The following is a 22104-nucleotide window of genomic DNA, read 5'->3' on the forward strand; positions in this document are numbered from 1 at the left end:
AAAATCTCGGAAAAAGTGTTTAACTGAAACCAAATACAGTAGTTTTAAATGGAGACTGGCAAATTCACTTTGCATTAGTCAAGCATTGATAAACATCCTTCCAGTGTGTACTCTTCCCTTCCAGTGTGTACAATACAGTAAGTACCCTGTCACTGTGTTAATCTGTATTGTAGGGGTGAGGCTCTTCTAATTCCCCTCATAAACTGTCCATTTACATTCTAAAGTATATAATCCATCACACATTGTTCTGTCACTTCTGAGCTGCCATAATCTACTATTTGTTAAGATTCCATTGCTCACTGTGCATATGCAGTTTTCTAATAAAATCTGAATAGTTTTATATTTGCTTAGATTTGTTGAAAGGTCAGCAAACATTTATTTCAACATAAATTATTTTTGACAAACACTGGAAATCAATACAGAGGTTGGAAAGATCAGAAAAAGGAAGAAAAACTTTAAAAACACTGATCTTGAGAGCATCATCCTTAATTCTCACTTATTTAAAAATAAAACCATAGTTTGAACTTTGTATTTTAGTTCTATATTAGAGTATCTCTTGTATAATCCAGGCAAGGCCTTCCTCACATTCTGATAAAGATTATCTAATCTGAACATTCACTCCATGTTTTATTCAGAGCACTGCAACATCTGATGTCTCCTGGATAGTATTTTTTATTATATTGATTGAAAATAAATGTAAACACTGAATTAACTGAACAGAAAAAAAAAGTATACACTTTAACATCAAATTTGGGAAGAGTATTTAAAGCAAGTCAAGACAACAGCTTAAAAGGATTTCAACCTACGTGCCTAACTTGTAAAAGATTTATTAAGCAAATCTGAATTAATATTATTTAAAAAGTATTTATAATGAATAACCTATTTTTTCATAGAAAAAAATATGATGTTCTTACTCAGTTTTAAGCCTCAATTTCATATCACAGGCCATGACAATTTCAGGTACATAATGAACACTTCTTTCAAAATGAGGTTATTTTCCCAGCAACCACCATGCTTCCAAATAGTTCTAGGTATTAAACACAGGTTTAATACTTAGACATCTAACAAGGAAATTTTGAAGCAATATTGAAATTAACTTAATTTCAACACTTCTGGATACTACACAAAATCAAATTTTTTTAAAAAAGTCTAAATCCTCTAATATTGTTTAAAATATTTTGAAATCATCAGAAGCATCTGTTATAATTGGAAAACAGAATTCAATCAGTTTTCCCAAGCAGATTATAAAAACCAAAAAAAAAACCAGCAAGCTAATCCCAAAACTCCAAATTAAAATCAATTACAATTACTTTGTGCTTCTATGATCATGTTTTGCTTCCTAAAAATTGTTTCCTTGTCATTGTAAAGTTTAAGAAAAGGGTACTTTATGATTCAATCCCTTAATTTTTGTCTTTGTTTTTATAGCAAAGAGGTTTTCATTGTGATGTTTACCTATTCAATACATGTGCCGTTTCAAGCTGGTTTAATGGAAGCAGTGAAACAGGAAATAATCTGCCAGCAGAATGAAGAGGAATTGCCAACCAAATCTTCGTGTTGTATCCATGGTATAATTTCTTCAAGGAATCCAAAGTACACTTCTGCAGTTCAGATTCTCAGAGGTCACTGAGTTTTATAATTATTTCCAAGCAATTTTCCCCACATCCTGTTAAGCTCTCTCTAAACAGCTGTGTGTGTTGCCATGCAGCTTCACCATCCCCTCCATTCAGAACCGCTTCCAACACAACTTCCGTTGCTCCAGAAAAATCTGAATAGGAGCAAAGATTTTTATCTATTGGAGGAAAAGATAGATAATTCAGTAAGCCACAGCTCCAGACAGTACATAATAATAGAATGCACATTAAAAATGCTAAGCTGTAATGGATGTTTAATGATTTCAGTTGCAACTACTCAGATTCATTTGCCACCAGACATAGAAGCATCTATCCTTCCCAGTAAAACACAAGTATCTTGTGTTCACTCTGTGTTCTTGCTAGCCCTGCCCTGTTGCAAGTAGGACTGTGTCTATTAATAAAACTGAGTTTTGTACCAGCTTTAATTAAATGCACAGTATTTTCTTGACTTTGCTAAGAAACGCTGTTGGAAAAGTAAAGAATATTCATATTTTGTTTTTAGTGTTTGCACAGTACTCTCTCCATATAAACTATTTATTTCCAGTAACACCTCTGCTACATGATATAATTCATTATTTAAATTCCACACTTACCTCCTATCAGAGCAATTTCTGCTGTAGGAGAGTGAAGTCTCCACTGTATTCTTCCACTATGAAATGTTTCACTGCTTGTCCTAACTGAAATGTTATCTATTTTTAGACCGACTGACTTGCACTCAAACTTCCAGCTGATGGAAGCAGAGGATGACCCTTCTTTTCGGGCTAAATAAACCTACACGGAAAGAAGACACAACCAGCATGTCAAAAACTGAGATAACCAACACACATCTAATTAATCCTCATAACAAGGACATAAAAATTTTAAGATAAATTCTTTCATTCTTTGTCAAGCCCCTGAATCTTTAAAACTGTACAAAGTACAATTTGATATTAAAAACGTCTTTCTTCATCCCCAAGTATATTCCACCGTTAGGTAATTGTACACATTCACAGCCCCTTGCTAGGGAACACTAAACTATTTCAACACCCATAGTAAAGTTCAAGCCACAAAAACACCTAAGCTTATTATTTTTTAAAGAAGGAGTATTCAAGGGTGTTTTTAAATGCATGTATCACTTCAGTTGTTCAGTATTGCTGATGGAAATCATACATGCCGACCATTTATAAATACCATATTAGCATTATTTGAACTGTTACAACTTTGTATAATTTAATTTAGTCCCAATGCTGTCCTGAACATCACCTGGCTGAAGAGCCACGCTCACATATTAACATTCATTAAAGTTACTATGAACCCTCTCAGGAATTTGGTCACAAGTGCCTAACAGTTCTTTCAAGCGCAACATCTACCATCAGCAAACCTAAATAACAGACACTACAGTTTAAAGAGTCCAAATTACTGTGATCATTTTGGATCCTAAATTAATAAAAATTCTGTCATGTCAAAGCTTCTGATTAATATCATACTGAGTGGACTTAGTCCGCTCTTTATTTTTTAATCTTGAGAGAACAAACCAGAATAAAATTATTAGTAAAACAAACTACTGTGTTTTATTAAGATCCCACCCTAATATAGAAATGCAATTGACAGACTATTAAACAGAATTTTAGTATTACTATTTTCACATTGAAGTAAGCTCAAAACCCCGAAAGGTGTGAGGTCTTACACTGAAGATCGCCTATGAAAATGTAATGATTTAAGCTGTTTTCATGTCAATGTAATCCTAATGTTCATTAAGGTGCTGACCTCCACATTTTTTTGAGTATCTCAGCTGGTTCTAGCAAGAGCTCTCCCTTGATCAGATCCTACTGAACTGCTGTATTTGAGTAAGGAAGCCAAAACACCCCATTAAATACTACTTGGTTGAAATGCACTAAACACAGTTTGGAACACTAGAAAAGCCTCAAACATTAGTCTGTTTCATCTATCATTATAATATCCAAGCATTTAATCAGAAGAAAAGAACTTCGTTTTCTTTTGTGTATTTTTTGACTTTCCTCTAACTTTCAAACTTGTTTGTTTTGTTTCTAGTATTATTTGAAAAATGTCTGAATTCAGAGGGAAAAAAATGTAACCAACCAACCAACTCATTCAATTCTCTTCCACTGCAGCAATTCTTCTGGAAAACAAGCCTTTCACCAATCCAGGGATTTCAGATCTATAGGTTCTTACACTATTACTATCATCTACTGTGGTCTGCCAGTTTGAGTCCTGGATACCAGGTTATCTCTGGGTAATGTGACTGAATTTGTGGTTTGTACCTGTTTGCATTGTGTACCATAAAACCAAGTGGTTATTTTCTGTTACTCTTCATCTAATACTTACAGATACATTTTCTGTGGCTTTTAGATTTAAATACCTTTCCATTCATCACATAATAAATGTTAACCAAGTATTACTGTAAAGGTTCCTTTGGCTTTTAAGTTCTTGGATGGCTGCTGAATCATACTCCAAAGCTGCATCTTGTACTAAAAGAAAAGGCAAACCCCAAATAACCTTTCCCTCTGCTGTTATCTCCCATTATACAAACAACACCCAAAGGAAAGTAATTTTAAATTCTAAGATTCTTACACACTTTTTGTGGGATGCAAATTCCTGCAAAACTAACATGCCTTACCCACAAGTCTGAGAGAGACCTGGAGCCGTAGCTCCTAATTTTTCAATGCCATCATCTCATCCTTTTGAGGTGTTACTGAATACAAGGGTAAAGTCTTTTTGCCTGGTCTTATAGATTAGTCCCACCCTGTCTTATCTGATTAGTAGAGCTGAGAAAAATTGTAGTTTAGTTTCAGTGCAGGGACATGTTTCTTGCAAAAGTGAGGATAACTGATCATTGCAGAAGTGCAAACATAATGTACTATCAAATTTTTAGCAGATCCTGGAGAAGCAGACAACATCTGTTTCTTACTCTGAGATTCTGTTACTTCTCTTTTACTATTAAGTCTACCCTGTTGTGACATCTTTTGTACAATTCTCCCATTTCTTCCTTATTCTGTCTCTTTAGGGCAGCATAGCCTCTTCAAGCGATTCCCCCACTGCATTTTGCCAGTCAGTTATGTACAGACCCAGGAGAGAAAATCTCAAGAGGCAGATACATACTTAGCTCCATTTCTATCAATGGGAAGCTAGAAGAATATTTGGTCAGAGACCCTTCAGACTAGTAAAATGACAGAGGAAAAAAGCACTAACATGCTCTAGTCCCTGACAAGAATGCTCAGTTCCACAGTTGGTAGCTGTTGTGGCAAAAGCTGTTTGCTAGTACATGGCCCCTTCCCACTCCACAGGTAGCAATTCTCTTCTTAGATTTAGAGCCTATGACCCTTGTGTTGCTCAGTCCTGACACTATGGAAGGACTCTGGGCAGGGTATACAATATTCTGGATAACTGATAGGTTTTTCTCTTCTTGCAGGTGGAATTGTATTATTTAGGATGGCAATTTCTTCCTTTGGCTGTACAGCAAAGAGATATGATACGCTATAAAACTATTCTTAAAACAACAAATACCTTTTTTTATTTCCAGATAAGTACTGCTTTTCAATAAAACAGCATTTTCCCACAAGCCTAAGAAGGAAGCCATTTTATAAATTTGGCATTCTGGCAAGGATTTTGCCTACCTGCAGAGAATTCAATCATCCTTTCTGAAAGACAAGTTAAATTTACTTCTAATTTCCCGTACCATCTGGAAATCTTACTGAATCTTAACAACAGCATTTACTAACATCTGCTAAATTCTGTGGGCACCAAGAGAGGTTTTGAATCCAAACATTGGCAAGGGTTTTCTGTTTTACTGGAGTTATCATAATTTTACTGTACATTATAGGCTTTTAATAATTGCTATTCTTACCATTTTCCAATCTGTTTCAACCTTTCTCCAAATAGATTCTGCCTTCCAAACACCTGCTTCCCAGCCACTTATTTTTTCATTGTTATTGGAAATCCGTGTATAACTATCATCTATTACATTGTAGATGAGATGGAACAGTTTAGATGTCTTCTCCTTTTCAGAGGGAATAAAAACTACTTCTTTTCTTTTCTGAAAAAGCAAAAACATACAAGCACCTTCATTCCCCAATGCCTAAATTCCCTCAAGACTACATTACTTTTAAACAGTATGTCATGGTTTTGCAATTCAGTTTTGCTGCCAAGGGAAAAAAAAAAAAAGGTCATTTTTAAGAGAGGTCATGTACAAAACCATTTCTGCAGAAGAAAAGTTTTAAACCAGTTTCTTACAGCACACTTGCAACTTTTCCAGAGCGAAGGAGTAATTTTATTTTTTTTAATTTTCAAATAATTACTTTTAGAAGTAATTTTTCAACAAACTAACAAGAAGTAGTATCATCTAAGTATATTTTTTTAAATTTTCAAATAATTACTTTTAGAAGTAATTTTTCAACAAACTAACAAGAAGTAGTATCATCTAAGTAAGAAATGAGAGTTTCAGAACAGAAAATTTTTATGCTTAGTACATTGCTTGTACAATGAATAAGTAAATAGATATTCTGAATAGCAAACCTGTGACTACCATATACAGGTGCTTGTGTATGCCAGTTTACAAATCAACTTCAAAAAACTTAAAAGTACAAACTTTTTAACTTCAAGTATTATATTTTTTTAAGTAATTTTTCTTAAGAGTTTCAGAAATTAAGCCTTCCAAGCAACAGAGAACTGCAATAAACTATTAGTTTCTCAAACTAAGAAAATCTTAAGAAGCTCATTACTTTCACTTAACTGTTTCTGTTCACGACAGTTAGATATTCCACATGATAGGATTGCTACAAAATTGAGGCCACATCTTTGCATCCTGACTGAAGCTAAATATTATTATCGTTCTGGGAAACTGTATCTTAGCATAAAGGTCAAGCCTTGCTTTTGGAAACAGTGAAAAAATATTGATGTGAAAATCAATAAAGCTTATTAAGTGATTGCTTAATTCACACAATTCTAATTGCTCCCACATTTTATTAACAAAAATAGTTGGTCAAAACCTACTATTGGTTAAAACTTGGAAATAACTAATAATACAAATACAAAAATTTTTTACTTTCCCCAATTCCTTTCAACTAAATTAAACTTTCTAGTTCTGTCAAACTAACTAACTTAAATGAAAAAAGTATTTTTAACTTCTAAGAAAAAAATACTTTATAACAAGGAGTCACAAACATTATTAGAATCAATAGACCACCATCAATTCTCAAAAATTACTTGACCTCTACTGAATTCACATCAAACTTTCACCTAATGTTTTTGCAAGATTCACTTATTTGAGCTGAATCTGGCTATCTACCATGAAGTTTTTTTGGTTTTGTTTTTGGTGCGGGGTTTTTTTGTTTGTTTTTTTACAGATCATAATCACAAGGTCTTAGTTAGCTACCTCTAAGATGGTCATCAGTGCAAAAGTTAAATACCTCTGAACCAATTTCACCTCTGGCTACTCGCCAAGCCATTGAGCCTGATGTTCTTCCACCATACTCCCCGGGTTTAGGTGTTTTAGGAGAAATAAACTCAACAAGCTCCACAATAGTCCTTTCCAGGAGCTCTCTTTTTCTATTTTCTGACAAAGACTTTTGTCTCTGAAAAAAAGACATTTAGGAAAAAAGAAAGCATTCAGAAAAAATGGTATTTGTAATTCTGCTCTAGAGTGACACCAACAGGGAAAAACAGAATTGAAAAAAATGGATTAACATTTTAAAGTCTAGACTGATTTTTAGAGCCATTAATCTTACACCACAAATACAAATACAAACTAGTCATAAGCACACAGTTATGTGACAGCAGTGTTTTCTCTAGGAACTTTCAGGCACTGTGTGGGATTCTTTTAAAATAATGTTTGTGCTTTCTCTTTAATACATTTATTTGGATGATAAAACTCTTCCATAACAGTTTTCATAGCGATTCATTTGTATACTGTACCATTGCCATTCTCAATATTGTTTGGAGTAAAGACAAGGCAAGAATCATTTGTGGTCAAATTTTTCTTCTCTAAGGTGCAGTGACTTGGTTGGCAAGAGTTTTGGTTTTGTGATTAAGCCCAAACAAAAATCTTTGAAAGCATTATTTCACTGAATTGGTCATAAACAAACCATGACATCTCTGTTTTCAGATGTCAGAAAATCAAGAAAAACTTAGCTCCAGAAAGATTAGTGAAAAATAAAAGAGAATTACATGTCTTTACCTACATGGATAGAACTATGAGTGATTTTTTGGTAAATAACTTTGAAAAATTTTATTGACATGTTAGTGTTTTGTCTACATGATCTTCATGTCAAATATACAAATCTGGAATGTGAAGCTTTTCATTCTTTTAACTGTGGATAAACTCACATGGGGCTGAAAAAAGTTCAACATTGAGTATATACATTATTACACAAATCATCTTTTTTTTTTGCTTTGGTGATCACCCAAGGCATGCACACTCAGTCCACTGGGACCTGAAACTTGAGGCTGATAAGCATTTAAATTATCTCAAAAGTAGTTCTGACCCCAGCAAGTTTTGCTAATAGAGATTACACAAAAGAAATATTTGAAGACGTTTTTGTTCCAGACAACAACGTGGAACTGTATAAAGGAAAGTAGATACAGAGAAATGATGAGAAACAGCTCCAGCTGAACAAATTCCAGATGCCAAATACCAGTTCTAATACAGCAAGGGGGGGAAACACACCTCTACTTGTGTTGATGGATGACAACCAGTGGTTGCAGCAGTTTTCCATGAAATATCAGGCCTTCCTGAGTCTAACAACTGCCCTGACACTTAGGATATCCCTATGCAGCCCTGCTGATCTTGATCCAGCTCAGAGGAAGCTTGATATGGTTTATCCTAAATTAACAACACCAATCCACAATTTCCTTTAGGCATTTTGATGCTCTGGTTACTCTTCTCAGAGCTCTGCTCCGTGACTCTTAATTTTTCATTACTGTTAAAATTATTTCAAGCCCTGGTCTCAAAATATTAGTCCAGCTCAATTATTCACAGTCTTAATGTATGGCTATAACTCTCAAGCCAGCAGGCCCCAAAAAAGGCATAATCTGTTCTTTAAGTCATCAGCTGTATACTACCACTGGAACTAAAGTTTCCATGCATGGGAATTAGCCTGTAAGGAAAGGAGGACAAAATGGAAACCTCAAGGTGGTTAAAGGTTTTATGGTATTCTAGTATACCAAATCAAGTTCCTGGTGTCCCAACTAGGGAGTGGAAAAAGCTTAGCAGAGAAGTTCTGCAACCATGACATGCAGGTGCAAATGGCTCCATGCATTTTGGGGATGTTAAGCAGGAACAGTGTAAATACACATGGCTCTGAGTCAAAGCTCTGCTGATGGTATCAACACCTTTTGGAAGTCTTGGAAACAGCCCATGAATCATTCCTCTCCTTTCCTAGAGCTTGTAAAAAGTCATTGAAAGCAAATTAAACCCGCATTTCTTACAACTGTAAATGCTACTGTTTTAAAGTTATAGCAGCCCTGATGTGGAAAACATTCAGTCACCCTGAAGGAGTCCAGGTAGTTATTATGGAGTTACAGTTTACTCCCAGCAAGTGTAAGTCTGCTCCAAAGTCCCTCAGAAAAACAATATATATACACATACATCTGTGTATGTAAGAGATAATATGATAAATAATGGTATGTAAGAGTCTATTTCCCACAAGTATAGCACTGCAACTGACTCCTATGTATTCAGGGTAAAATGAGTAATTAACAGCATTTTTTATATCTGTAGTGCATGGATATTCCTGTGAGGCTACCAAATGCATTCAAGATTCAAAAAATCTGTGAAGTTTGAGGACCTCACAGATTTCTGCAGATACTTGTGTTTCACTCTCAGAAATCCACTGAAGCAAAGTTACATACCGTTCTATTTAGTGCATTAATTGTCTCTCGCAGCATAGCTTCACTGAGCGCTGTCCTTCTAGAGAGTACTTCTTCATGTTTACTGCTGTATCTCCAGGTGACATCAACCACCTCAAGCACAAGTGGAAGAAAATAAAGCAACCAAAAATTTCCATATATCTTGCTTCATTTAAAGAGGCTAGTTAATAAAAGTACGCTTTTCTGCAATAATTCTGAAAATCACACCAAGGTGGAATACACTGCACGCTTGCTTAGGGCAAGTTTGTTTATTATTAGCATCATTACTCCTACCTCATCTTTGGAGAATGCAATTATGTAGGAGAGCTTCTTTCCCCAGCCAGCTTCATAGAGAAGAGGCTTATCACAGACATTTTCACAAGGATCACAGTGAAGCCATCTTTTCTGAGATGAAGAATATACTTCGGTCCACACATGATCTACGTAACAAAGGCCAAGAATAAATAATGACTTATAAAGATAAAGCCTCTATTCTAATCTTGCAGAATATTGTAACTTTTTCCAATTTATTAAATGAACAGGTGAAAGAACATGTTTTCTGTTCATCTACATATAGAAACTATCAAAACTTCCCTTTTCTTAGGATCAGTCCCTTACATTCAGCTGAAGATTGTATCATTCTGAAATCATCATCTGACCTTACTTGCAGAACTGTATTTCACCTCATCAGGCAGGACAAGAAATTGAACGTGTATTGTCTTTGTTAGCTGACTGTCTAACTGCACACGCTGCCTGATGATCTGAGAGACATAAAATGCATAACCTGCTTTTGCACAGGTTTGTTTTAATGTTACAATACTCCAGAATACTGATACCTGTATGGTCCCAGACGTATCTTGCTTCAAACCCTACAGCTCTGCAGCACAGTGTAAAACAGTTGGCCCACTCGCCACAGCGTCCACGTCTGGTTTCCAGAAGTTTTTCAGGGTTGTTATACCTACAGGACAAAAACAACACAAAACAAGAACAATTAAAAATACATTTCACCTTTCAGAAATCTTTACATCGTGTTCTGATGATCTGAACAGACTTCAGTATCAATCAGTCCACAGAAGATAATGGAAATAATTGCTATACTGCACAAAATACATCTGAACAGAATGCTACCTCAACTCACATCACTCCATCATACATTTATAGCAGTGTCAAAACAAATCTGGTTAAGTTTTCAAAATTGATTTAGACATCTTAAAATATTACTTTTATGCTGATTCTTCAAACAGTTAGAAAAATGTCTAAATGCCACAAAAGTATAAATAAATTGTATATTTGCTCTTCTGCTATAGACTCAGCAAAAGATGTACATTACACTGTGATTTCCAGCAGAAGTGAAGTTTTCCCTGCAATAACAAAACACTACCTACATATAGTTGCCAATATTAACATATTTTATTTAGAAGCTGTAGTTCATCAAATTAACATTAAAAAAAACCCCAAACAAGCCAGGCAAGTATTCAGAACAAGTCCACATAAGAGAAAGCACATATTGTTTTTAAAAATCTCTGATCTTGCAGAGAAATTGCTGGTTCATCAAACATTCTATCATGTTACTTAAAACAGCTTCTCTACTCTCTGAACGAACAACTTCTCACCTGTTCACAAAATGGACAAATACAAAGCTGTTTCTTGAAAGAAAAAAGACAGCAAGTTTGTGTATGCTCACCTTGGGAATCTATTACAGAGCTGACACTGGTTGCAGAAATGGTTTTCCACTCGTCTGGCATCCCACCTTAAATCATCATCAGTAGGCAACAGGTAGCCACTTTTAGGCTCTGTCTGCCCACCACACCTGCTGCAAGGAAGACTATTTACCCAATGAAAAAAGGAAGTCTTAAACCAGTCCAAAAGCTCCAACAGTAAGAAGTCCTCTTCACTCACATGTGCACCTGTAAAATTTATACAACACACAGTTAGTTCAAATGGAAAAGTAATTTACTTGAACTTGACAGTGCCTATGTAAATTAGCATCTCTGGGCCTTTATATATTTTTATATACTTTTAAATATAAAATCCATATGAAAAAGCTTTGTATATTACTTAAACACATACAAAAAAGAAAATCTAAATTGTCAAGACTGAGTAAGTTCAAACTTAAGAACAAAAAACTGCAGTACTTAATACTACAGCTAGAATGAGAATAAGAAATTGCTCAGAAAAATGAGTCAGATTTACATTTCAGCCTTGTGAAGCTCCTGATGCCCTTCATACTCTTCCAGGACTTTGGAACACAGAGTTAATTATATTTCTCTCCAAAATATTTTCAAAATATTCATAGGAATAACAATTGCTTTGATTTCAACATACCAAAGAACCAGACACTGGCAACAATCTAAACAACCAGGTGTACAGGCTTTCTATAAACAGACCTTCTACAAACACAGCCTAATTATTGTAGAAAATATGTATATACCATGCAAACATGTTGAGTTTGTTCTAATTTCAGCAAATAAACACCTTTCTCAGCTTACCCAAGGCAGACACAGGATGTCTTTTGTTTTCTATTCTAGCTGATTTCACCACACCAGACTCTTCTGGCTCATTTTCCTGCTTATAACAGGAGTAAGAATCTACTTACATATTCTCACTGCTCTGACACCTGGAAATAGCCCCATTTTACCTAAAAAACAAATCTAAAAATCCAGCTTTTCAAGAAAGATCCATTCGCTTAAACTTCTTAGAATCTTTAAATGCACATCCTGTTACAATGTGCAGAGAGATACTCTTCCTTCTCAGACACATAAATATTCAAATAATTCTTCCTAATAACTTTATCACCTAGGCCACACTGCAATCATAGGTATTACTGCCTGATTATTTTTATGCACTACAGCTTTATTCTAGTCACAATACAGACAGGTTTGACTAATGAATATTAACATGTAAAATAAATTTGTAAAAATGCTGCTAAAAGGAAATTGAAGGCAGTTGAACTAAAAATTTATGCACTTTTTCAGGATGGTGAAAAAACCCCTAAGATGAGTGTTTAAGCTCATTTCACATCTTGCTCTGAAGCTGTAGCCATCCTTGGTACAAAAGGCTCTGTAGGAGCACTAGTGCCATTAAACACACATTGCCAAGATCATGAAGTGCATGGGAAGAGATCACCTGTTAATCAAAGCAAAAATACCTGACTTCTAATTATAGCAAAATTTCCATTTTTACTCATGAATGTGGAAAACCTTTGTGCCTCAACACTCAGAGAAAGGCTCACTGCTTACAGCATGGATATGCTTGTACATTCAAACTTTTTGCTCAAAGCTGAATGAGAAGATTTCTAGCACAGGCCATACTCTCTTTTCCTGGATAACAACATTCAAACTAGAACCAATCTGTGAAAATATGACTGCTACACTATAAACATTCTTCCCTTGATTTGCAAAATAAATCCTTCATTAAAACATCACACGGAAAAATGACAAATGCGATTTATTTGAACAGAAAACAGTTGGCTGTGAGACACAGCTATTTTTGACTGTTCAGTCCATCTTTCTAATGAAATGTGGCAAAGGGAAATAATAAAACCAAAGCTGTAATTCTCACCAAATGACTGTTATCTTCCTAGTCTTTATGAGCCAAAAATGCTCATTTTGTGTTGCAAGGCCTATCCTAAAAACAAGTGTTGCCTAGCACTAAGTATTTATTCCTAGAGGTGACAGTCTTAATACAGCAGGACAGAAACCAAAGAAGCTGAAAGCCAATTACCCAAACATCTCATACACAGTTCATTCCAAAACAAGTGTTTCTATAAAGCTCTTGAAAAATGCTTTCAAGCTGTCACAATCCAAAACAGTGGAATTCCATCCCTTCCCCTTTATCTGTGTCTAAATTAAGGTCTGGAAGCCATTTTGACTAAATCAGCCTGATGGTTTGGGAAGAAGCACTCAGGACACTATCCTCCCCCTTCCTTCCCCTTTTTAAACAATGTGCCAGTAGTATTAGAGTCTAAGAGGCAGGCTTGTTCTTTATTTTTTTCCTTTATAAAGAAATTAAATAGTTGTAATTTATTACTGCTAAATTTCTTTTCCCCACTGTTTTGTCCCATGCTGCTGAATAAGAATGCTTTTTACTTGTTCACGTGGTTTCTTACTTCTCAACACAGTTTTATAAAAGAAAAATTAGTAAGAAAATCCATTGTCAAAAATTTCCTTAATGCCAAAGACACAATTACATATTACCATGTAGCTGTATGAGACACCACAAAGTAATTTATAAAAAACATGTGAAGAGGTTATTTTTGGTTTGCAAACCAACAGCATTCTTATAAAGTTAGCAGAATTGCTTGAAACAGTCTTCTATCAAAGATTCATGGTGAAGAAGATTTTTTGTTTAAATATGATCTTGGAATTGGAATTTAAAATTATTTAAAATTGGAATTTAAAATTATTTAAAATTGGAATTTAAAAATATTTATCCTACAGAAGTAACATTTCACCATACCACTGAAACAAATCTAAAACCATCACCTGAAAATAGAAATATGTCATTTTAACTGACAAAAACTTCATACATTCAAAACAAATTCCTATTTATGAAGAAAATATAAATTTTAAACACTGATGCCACAAGTACTTATGCCTACATTTCATATCTAGCTCCATGAGGAACAGGGAATAACCCTATTCATTTAAACATTAGGAAGGAAAGTGATCATTAGCTTGGATCGGGTTGTATCTTGGAAAGATCTCATTCAAAATCTCACCAATATCACATTAAAAAAGAGAAGTGGCATTTAAAATTTTTATTCTGAATTTAGAACTGTAGTACATACAGGAAAACTGCACTCTGAGAATTTCATAACAATGACTACTTGAACAAGAAGCTCCCCTCCTCTTCTTGTAGCTATTTCTTTTGAGATTCAAGGAATGCAACATTTGTTTCCCCAGTGTTTTTTTCTACTAATTCAGAAATTAAGAGTCCAAAATTTCGACATAAAAGCCGTCAAAGATGGATGACAAAAGCAAAATAAAGATAAGAGAAGTAAGCAGTAAATTAGGAAGAAGGCAATTCTAATTTAGAAACAGCATTTGGAACCTGCAGACATATGACCAAACACACACCAACAATGGGTGCTATGTTTGAAAGAACATTTCCACTTTCATATACACTTTAACTTGGCAGCATTACCTTTGTCCAGTCTCGTAGCTTGTGCTAGCTTTTTCTGAGCTTTGCTTTTCAATTCCTGGAGGGGAATTGCAGCCAGTGCTTTTTGCTGAATAGAAGGATTCTCATACATCAATACAAGACCCTCAAATTTTGTTTGAAGTGTTTTCAAGATTTTTGCAGCCTGCAAAAGGATTTTCAATCACAAGATGATTTATGAATTTTCACCTTCAGGTAGAATAACCAAGATCTCCTATTTTAGTTTAAGTCAGTCATAATTCTTTGTTCATATTTACATTATATATTTATTTACAGGTGAAATGTTTATTTGCAAAGATATCAACAAGAACTGAAGACACCACCACCCAAACTGTAAAGCTTGCTGTCTGTGAGCGTTCTGAATGGTGTCTTGAGTGAAAAATCAATTAACTTAGGGAGAAAACTGTTTTTAGAGACACCTCTAATAGGAAAGTCTTTGACTTCTCTTCCCCATCTAATCCCCCCCACCTTTCTTTTGGACACCTTTATCCAAAATCCACAAAAAGACATGCAATCACTTTTATTCTCTGGACACTGCTACACTGGTTTGTAGAACTATATTATTGATGAATTCTGCTTATTATTTCTTATTCATGAATGTTGCTTGTCTGTTTCTACTTCCTTCTTTTATAGATCAGCTCTGGTAGAGGTTTATATAGACAGCCCAGGAACCAGCCACTGAACCACGCAGTCTGTTTCAGGAGCAACTGGATAGAAGAACAAGGTTTCCTTCAGTCAATTATCCTGAGTGTCACCTAGAGGCATGTTGCACACAATAAGACACACACATAGATACCAAAACTAACAGCTGAAGTTAATAATAATGAAGCTGATAGCTGAGCAAACCATTTGTTCCCATTTAAAAGGGAAAAATACAGAACATGAAATGGGATTTTGAAAGTAAGAGTCTGGCATATTTTGGGGTGACTGCTAAATTACCTTTTCTCTATTGCTACATCATGTTTCAGCCTTTAGCCTTGTTAACTACGATTTTAATTTAATCAAAAATGCAATGCTTTCCTAAGATGCTTGCAGCAAATGCAGTATCATACACCCAGGTGTGAGAACTCTTCAGAAGAAAACTTCTAAAGGAGCACTCAAATTACAAGTGATTGTTTTGATGTTGTTACAGTACTTCAGGATCAGTCCTTAATTTTCATAACTACTAAAACAGAACAGAGCTTGTTTTGCTTTTCCTGGAGCTCATCAGCTGTAGGTAACTAGTTTAACATCATAAACTCCATTGTGTCCAGATTCATTTAATGCAAGTTGAAAGGAAGAAATAAGGGACATTAGAGACTGCCAAAGGCCTTAGGGTCCATCAGCTTCCTGAAAGGGTATGCAGGGATACTGCTCAGCACAACAGGAAGTCTCCCAGACTCTTTGACAACTCAGGTTTCTGATGCAAAACCATCAGTGTTACAGTAGTGCTTAATCTGCTTTATAAAAGCCACTGTATGAAGTGTTATGCAAACATTTAATCGTAGAAGCCAGGTGAACCTTGCTGCAGCTCTAAGTTTGGATACACCTTTCCTCCTGTAATCACTATGCCATTCAGGAAGGGATCAGAATACATCCACCAGAATTAACAACTAGCCATAGCTCTCCTTCTCCTAAGTCTCAAGAATATTTTATGACAAGAAATGCAGAAGAAAACAATGAGGCAAATTCATGGTGGGCTAGGTTTCTAGAACTGTGTATTTATGAATATTCCTCTGTTCTTTCAAGTAAGCTTTTCCCTGCATTTACCAGGCCTCTCATGAATGACAGGTGAAACACAGGCAAGAAAAAAATGCTTGCACTACAGAAACAACTCTAAATCTCTCTGACATCTGTCAGCAGTGCATACAACAATAACACAACTGTAACTCTGCAGAGTACTCACTGGAAATCAAACCCCCCACTGCTGTGCAAGCAAAATGGCCAAGTCACTGCCAGACTTCCTTCCAATCAATTCAGACTATAAAGATCAAATTCAATGGCCCAGAGACCTATCAGTCTCCCCAGATTTAGGAATCAGCTAAATACAGCATTCTAACAGAGTGCCAACACTGCATTACTAATGCCTCTAAATAGTAGTAAGTTTGGTTCCATCACCCAAGCACGGAAAATGAATAGTTTCAGAGAAATGGATCCACAACTCTGATGGCTAGTGTATGTTGGAGCAGAATAACTAGAAATTGAAAGGATTAACCTCAGAATACATCGTGTCAACATTGTGCAACACCATTGTCATTGCAGGTTCAACTTTTAAAGCTTCCCTTACTAAGCAGTTCAGCAGCAGCAAATCCCTCTGCAGGTTCCATAATCACTTCCAACCACCACTGCAAAAGTGGCTGAAACAGTAAAAATCTAGAAGAGGGCCAAAAAATCAACCTCCAAACAGAAACCTCCAAACAAAGTAAAACAAATCCAGTCAGCACATTTTAGAGGCAACTACTGCCATGCTAACATAATTAGATTAAATGTCTCAATACAACATGCCCACAACAGTAGCTTTCCCAAAAGACCTGTTGTGTGAGCATGGCTCATTCAGTTCTCTCTATCCCCAAAAGCTATCACTTCAAATAATGCTTTGCCATTTCTCATTCACTGACTTGGGTGGGCACTGGGAAGAAACAGTATGTCATGGTTCATATCCAACAATATACTGACAATAATAACATAAAACATGCAAATTGTGTTTAAGGATGCATGGGAAGTGAGCTTTTGGAAGGATTCATCTTACACTAACTTTGAGATTAAAGTGACACTGGTTCTAGGAGGAAAAACTCTTCCGAAAGTTAAACCAAAGCATCCTTAAAAGCTTCTATCAAGAGGTGTAACTTTGTTTTTCAAAGTTGTATGAAGTGCTGAGTCTCCTCCCATTAGGCCCATTAACATCAGATGAAAGGACTTTGTTCTGTCTTGATCAGGAACTTCATCTCAATTTCTTGGACAAGGGAAACTTAGCCTAAATAACTATAAATTTGTCCTTGTCTGGCTAAATTTCTGTTTTTAATGACAGGCACATGTGAAAAAAGAAAGCCCTCCTCACAGGCTACACATAGAGATCATAATGCATGAACCAAGACACCAACAATTATAAGCATTATGGTTATGCTCCTTTTCTTATGATGGTACTCAAACACCAAACATAACCCAAGTCTTAGATTCCCACTCTCCCCCTTGTTCTCCCATTTGCTGCTCCTTTTCAATACATATCTGCTTTTTTTCTTGACACTCTGATCAACAGAATATTCATGGACATCTTCAACAAAATCTCTTGCTAATATTCTGTTTATAGCACATTTCATGCTTAAGTTGTATGTAAACTGAAGAAAACACTCAAAAACCTTCAGAAATCACTGGGGGGAAAAAATGTCTAGTCCAACCTTCTTAAAGCAAGATTAGCTATGTGGTCAGACCAAGGTGCTCTAGGCTTAACAGTGTGCTTATCTGGAGTCTACTCATTTTCTCTGACAGTTAACTTTCTAAGTCCTAACAGTTAATTCTTCTTCAATCTTTATATGCAAGACTAATGAGCCTATGAAGTTTGCAGATCATAATTACCATTTCAAGAGATTGCGCAAGTGATGTTTCTGGTTGCTGACGGGCAGGGGCAACAGGTCTCGAAGGCCGTTGTGCAGCTGTCTGAGTGCTGCTGACAGCTTCAGAGGATCCTGATCTGTGGATTTGGTTTGACTCATTCAGTCTGCTACTCCTCTCTCCAGCAATTAAGTCTCTGATTTTACGTAGCTGCTCAATTGAAGCTTCCTTAGGGAAAACCAGGTGAGTTTCTCCCTGAAATTTAGATAAGTGAATTCAGCAGTTAATGCATGTCTAAGCTGGTCAATGATCTGTAGCTATAGCTGAACAGTTTACTGGAAGTTAGCACCCTAAGGCTTGGCAGCATTCAGCTTTTTAGATTAGGTCCCCTACAACAGAAGCTTGAAGCCTCTCACAGCTTCAGAAGCCTACCAGATAAAGAACCTAGAGTCAATCTAAAGAAACAGGGTTCCTAACAACATGCTTTAGTTAGTAACTTATTTTGTGGAGCCATTCATGGGCTATGTAGTTATGGTTTGGCACAGCAAGCAACAATAACAGAAATGAAAAATTAATGCTCAGTTCTCGTAGTACAGTAATTAAATCCTAGGCAACACAGGAAGACATCCAATGTTGAGGGAAGATGCCCCTAGAAGAGCATATGCTGGAAATTCTCATACATACTGGTATCTTTTATGTTGAAGTTTAAGTTCTTAGATAGGCAATATTATTACAACTGGTACCTGGGTTGTTTTTTTGGTTTTATTTTTGAGTGCAACATGACTACTGGTAACATAACAAGAGATCAGTAATTATGACAGAATCAAATATCTGTGTACTTAACATAAAGGAACAGGTTACTAAAAACATTAATATCCTGAAGCATTCATCCTTTACCAGTTTCAGTTTCTACCACTGCAGCACTTCTGTTTATTAAGGTAATTTGTTTACCTGCAGTTACTTGAGGTCACATATCACTGCAGATGGAGGCTTGGTGATAATACTTAAAATCACCACAAAACTAAATAGAACGTATCAATCCCTTATCAAGCAGAAACAAAAGAAGGAACAATATTAGCCACACAGTTGAAGAGAAGTTTGTAACTCCAGCTTTGACTGACACAGTAACTCTAAGACTTAGACAACACACCCTCAGAGACCTGCCCTTAGCTACACCACCCAGCTCCTGGTTAAAATACACTATTAAAAGTCTCCTGAGCACCAGCCTGACAATAAATCCACAAACCGTTTCTCCTCTGCAGTCACCACTTCTTTCAGTACCCTTTTTTCTTTTAATTAAAAAATTACAGTAATAACTTTACCCAAAGAGAAGGCAGAGGTCTCATGACAGCTGGACCTAAGTAACATAATGTACATATCCATACAGTTTGTGGCATCAAACAGACAAATTAAAGCAAAGCAAGAGCTTTGCACCGTTAAACAAGAGCTGGGTTTTTAGACCAGCTTTCCAGTAATTATAAAAAGGGCTTCTGGTTTAACAAGCTTTGGCAGTTTAAGTTCCACCAAGACAGGGACCACCTCAGAACACAAAGCAATCTTTGAAATGCATCCTTCTGGCTGCAACAGAATCAAGATCCACACAACACTATTTTAGGATAACATTTTGTAACTTTTAAAAATGGGTTTTGAAGGACTCACCCTCCTACTACTACTTGAACAGTCAGTCTATTGCCCTTCACTGCTGTCATGACAACACCAGTACTTGTGCAGCTGCACTGTGAATTGGCTGAAAAATATTTCTGGTTTTGTTTTGGAAGATTAAGTTTTCATCAGATCAGCTTCCCTTATCTAAATCACTACAGGGCCCTACTAATGGTAGGAACATGATGAAGAGCAGGGCTTTTTAAATTTTCTTTTTCTCTCTTTAAAATGGCAGTTTCAATACCCATTTACAATGTCTGATGTTTACCAAAGAGCAGATTACTACAAAGAGAAGGGGTTTCCACCCTGCTTCCCACCACTTCCTTTGTGCCAGCATGGATATGTATCCAGCCATTCAGTAAAGCAGCAGTGCCTGAGCAGCAAAACAAAAATCTTGTTATGCATTAGGTTAGCTCACCATTTTTCTGAAACAGCCACATCTGTATTCTCTGCTGGTTAGCTACAGATATTTGCAGACAAGAACTGAAAGAAAACACCAACTGCCCTAAAATCTACTGCCTTGCAACTAGAGAAGCAGAAAAAAATCCAATTTTAAATTTTACTATGTAAACAGATGAAGATACCTGAAGTTACTACATTATACTCACCTCTTGAAACCCCATCTCAAATAAACATTCAACAGCTCCTCTGACAGGCAACAACCTTGTGGAAAATGCTGGATTTCCAATCCGAATTAATCTGTATTTTTCCTCATAGGGATTCCTGAACAAATTGAAAGTTATAATTATATCTGCAAATGAAGTAGACACTTAAAAGCTGGGTTGTTTAGTTTCATTTACATCACTTAGGCAAAACCTACATAAAACTTTGACTTTATAAATGGTTTTTTGTACTTAGTTCTGAGTTACCAACTGATGCTAAAGATTAGCTTGCAACTTATGTTCATGAATTCATGTTTTGCAGTCATACCCAACAGGACTAAGTCTGTAGTGACACTTAAGAGACAACTTCACATCCCCTTATACCTGGTGCATTCCAATTGAACCTGACAGATTAATGCTGGATGGCTTTGGTCCCACCACGAAAGCTGTGCTAAACTGCCTGGTGGAACTGCCTGCTAAACTTGAGTGGAACGACTGTGGTCTCCGTACCACCTCTCAGTTCCACTTTCAACTCCTTTAAAAACCTTTTTCTCTCGCCTCTTTATTTAAAAGAACCCAGCCCGGGACTCGCCATTCTCTGTCACACAGCAGCTTTAACAAGTGGCTGACAAGGAAGACACAGACAGGAGGGGCAGCCCATACACCTGGAGCTGCCGGGAGACACCAAGGTCAATCACACGTACTGCCGACTACGGGCACCCTACAGAGCCACCTCGCAGAAACTCGGCCATAATTAACTCTTGGTACCAGCCTTGCGAAGTCAGACGCATACGGCAAGCAAAAAAATACAATTAAAAAAAAAATGTCAAAATTAAGTAAAAAATAAGTTTAAATCAAGTAAAATTACTTGCTGTGCATCCACTTGTTTTTAGGTAGCTCAATACCCACCTAAGGTGGAAAATCAGGAATAAGGCATCATTTTGCTGTTAATACACGAACTCCTAAACTTTCAAAACAAACCAACCGACAATAAATAAAGAAACAGAAATCCAGAACACTACACCTCTGTTAATGTAAGCAACATTAATTTTAAAATAACGACAAAACCACGCGAGACGCTTCTGAGCTCCGGTATTACACAACAGAACCGAAGGAGCCGCGCGGAGCCGGGGAGCGGCCGGCGGGACCCTGCGGCACCGCCCGCAGACCGAGGGCGGCGACCCCGCTCACCGGAGGATGTTGTCAGCGTAAGTGAGGAGCAGCCGCGAGGCCTCCAGGAAGATCTCCCTCCTGTTCTGGCACAGCTCGCTCACGGCGGGGGAACCCGCCGAGGACGAGAGCCCCAGGGCGGCCGCCATCGCTGCCCGCCCCCCGCGCCGCTCCGCCCGCCCCCGGCGCTGCGCCAAGCGCATGCGCCGTGCCAGCACAGAGCTCACCGCCCTCAGCCGGGCAGCACCGCCCGCCGCTGGGCGCATGCGCAGTAGGAGCAGCGGGGTCACCGCCCGCAGCCCCTGCGACCACGGCCGCGCGTTTGGGAGGAACCCTAAAGAGCCCCCTTAAAGGGTTTAACCCTGACCCCGCACCCCCTGGGCAGCGGGACCTCCCTGTGTCCCAAAGCAGCTTCTTTCACCCGCTGTGCAAGGCGCCAATCCACGCCCAGGGTCGAGGTATTTGAGTTATAGATCTGCGCCGGAAGGGGTGCACAAGGCCAGCACGAT

The 22104-nt window shown here is 37.0% G+C and overlaps 1 protein-coding gene across 1 annotated transcript; it reads right to left on the reverse strand.

The window, feature by feature from the left end:
• Window positions 1-652: 652 nt before the first annotated feature.
• Window positions 653-21891, reverse strand: NGLY1 (N-glycanase 1). The gene is made up of 12 exons (XM_071429379.1): window positions 21617-21891; window positions 20432-20546; window positions 18186-18416; window positions 14619-14778; window positions 11158-11380; window positions 10310-10431; window positions 9768-9913; window positions 9477-9587; window positions 7037-7201; window positions 5476-5664; window positions 2225-2402; window positions 653-1789 (listed from the first exon to the last, which is right to left on the reverse strand). The coding sequence occupies exons 1-12, from the start codon at window positions 21859-21861 to the stop codon at window positions 1614-1616; spliced, it is 2061 nt and encodes a 686-aa protein (XP_071285480.1). The 5' UTR covers window positions 21862-21891; the 3' UTR covers window positions 653-1613.
• Between the last annotated feature and the right edge of the window lie 213 nt (window positions 21892-22104).

The sequence above is a fragment of the Agelaius tricolor genome, unplaced genomic scaffold (assembly GCF_023055355.1).
Source record: "Agelaius tricolor isolate 1412-34295 unplaced genomic scaffold, bAgeTri1.0.p SCAF_6, whole genome shotgun sequence".
In the NCBI taxonomy this organism is placed as follows: domain Eukaryota; kingdom Metazoa; phylum Chordata; class Aves; order Passeriformes; family Icteridae; genus Agelaius; species Agelaius tricolor.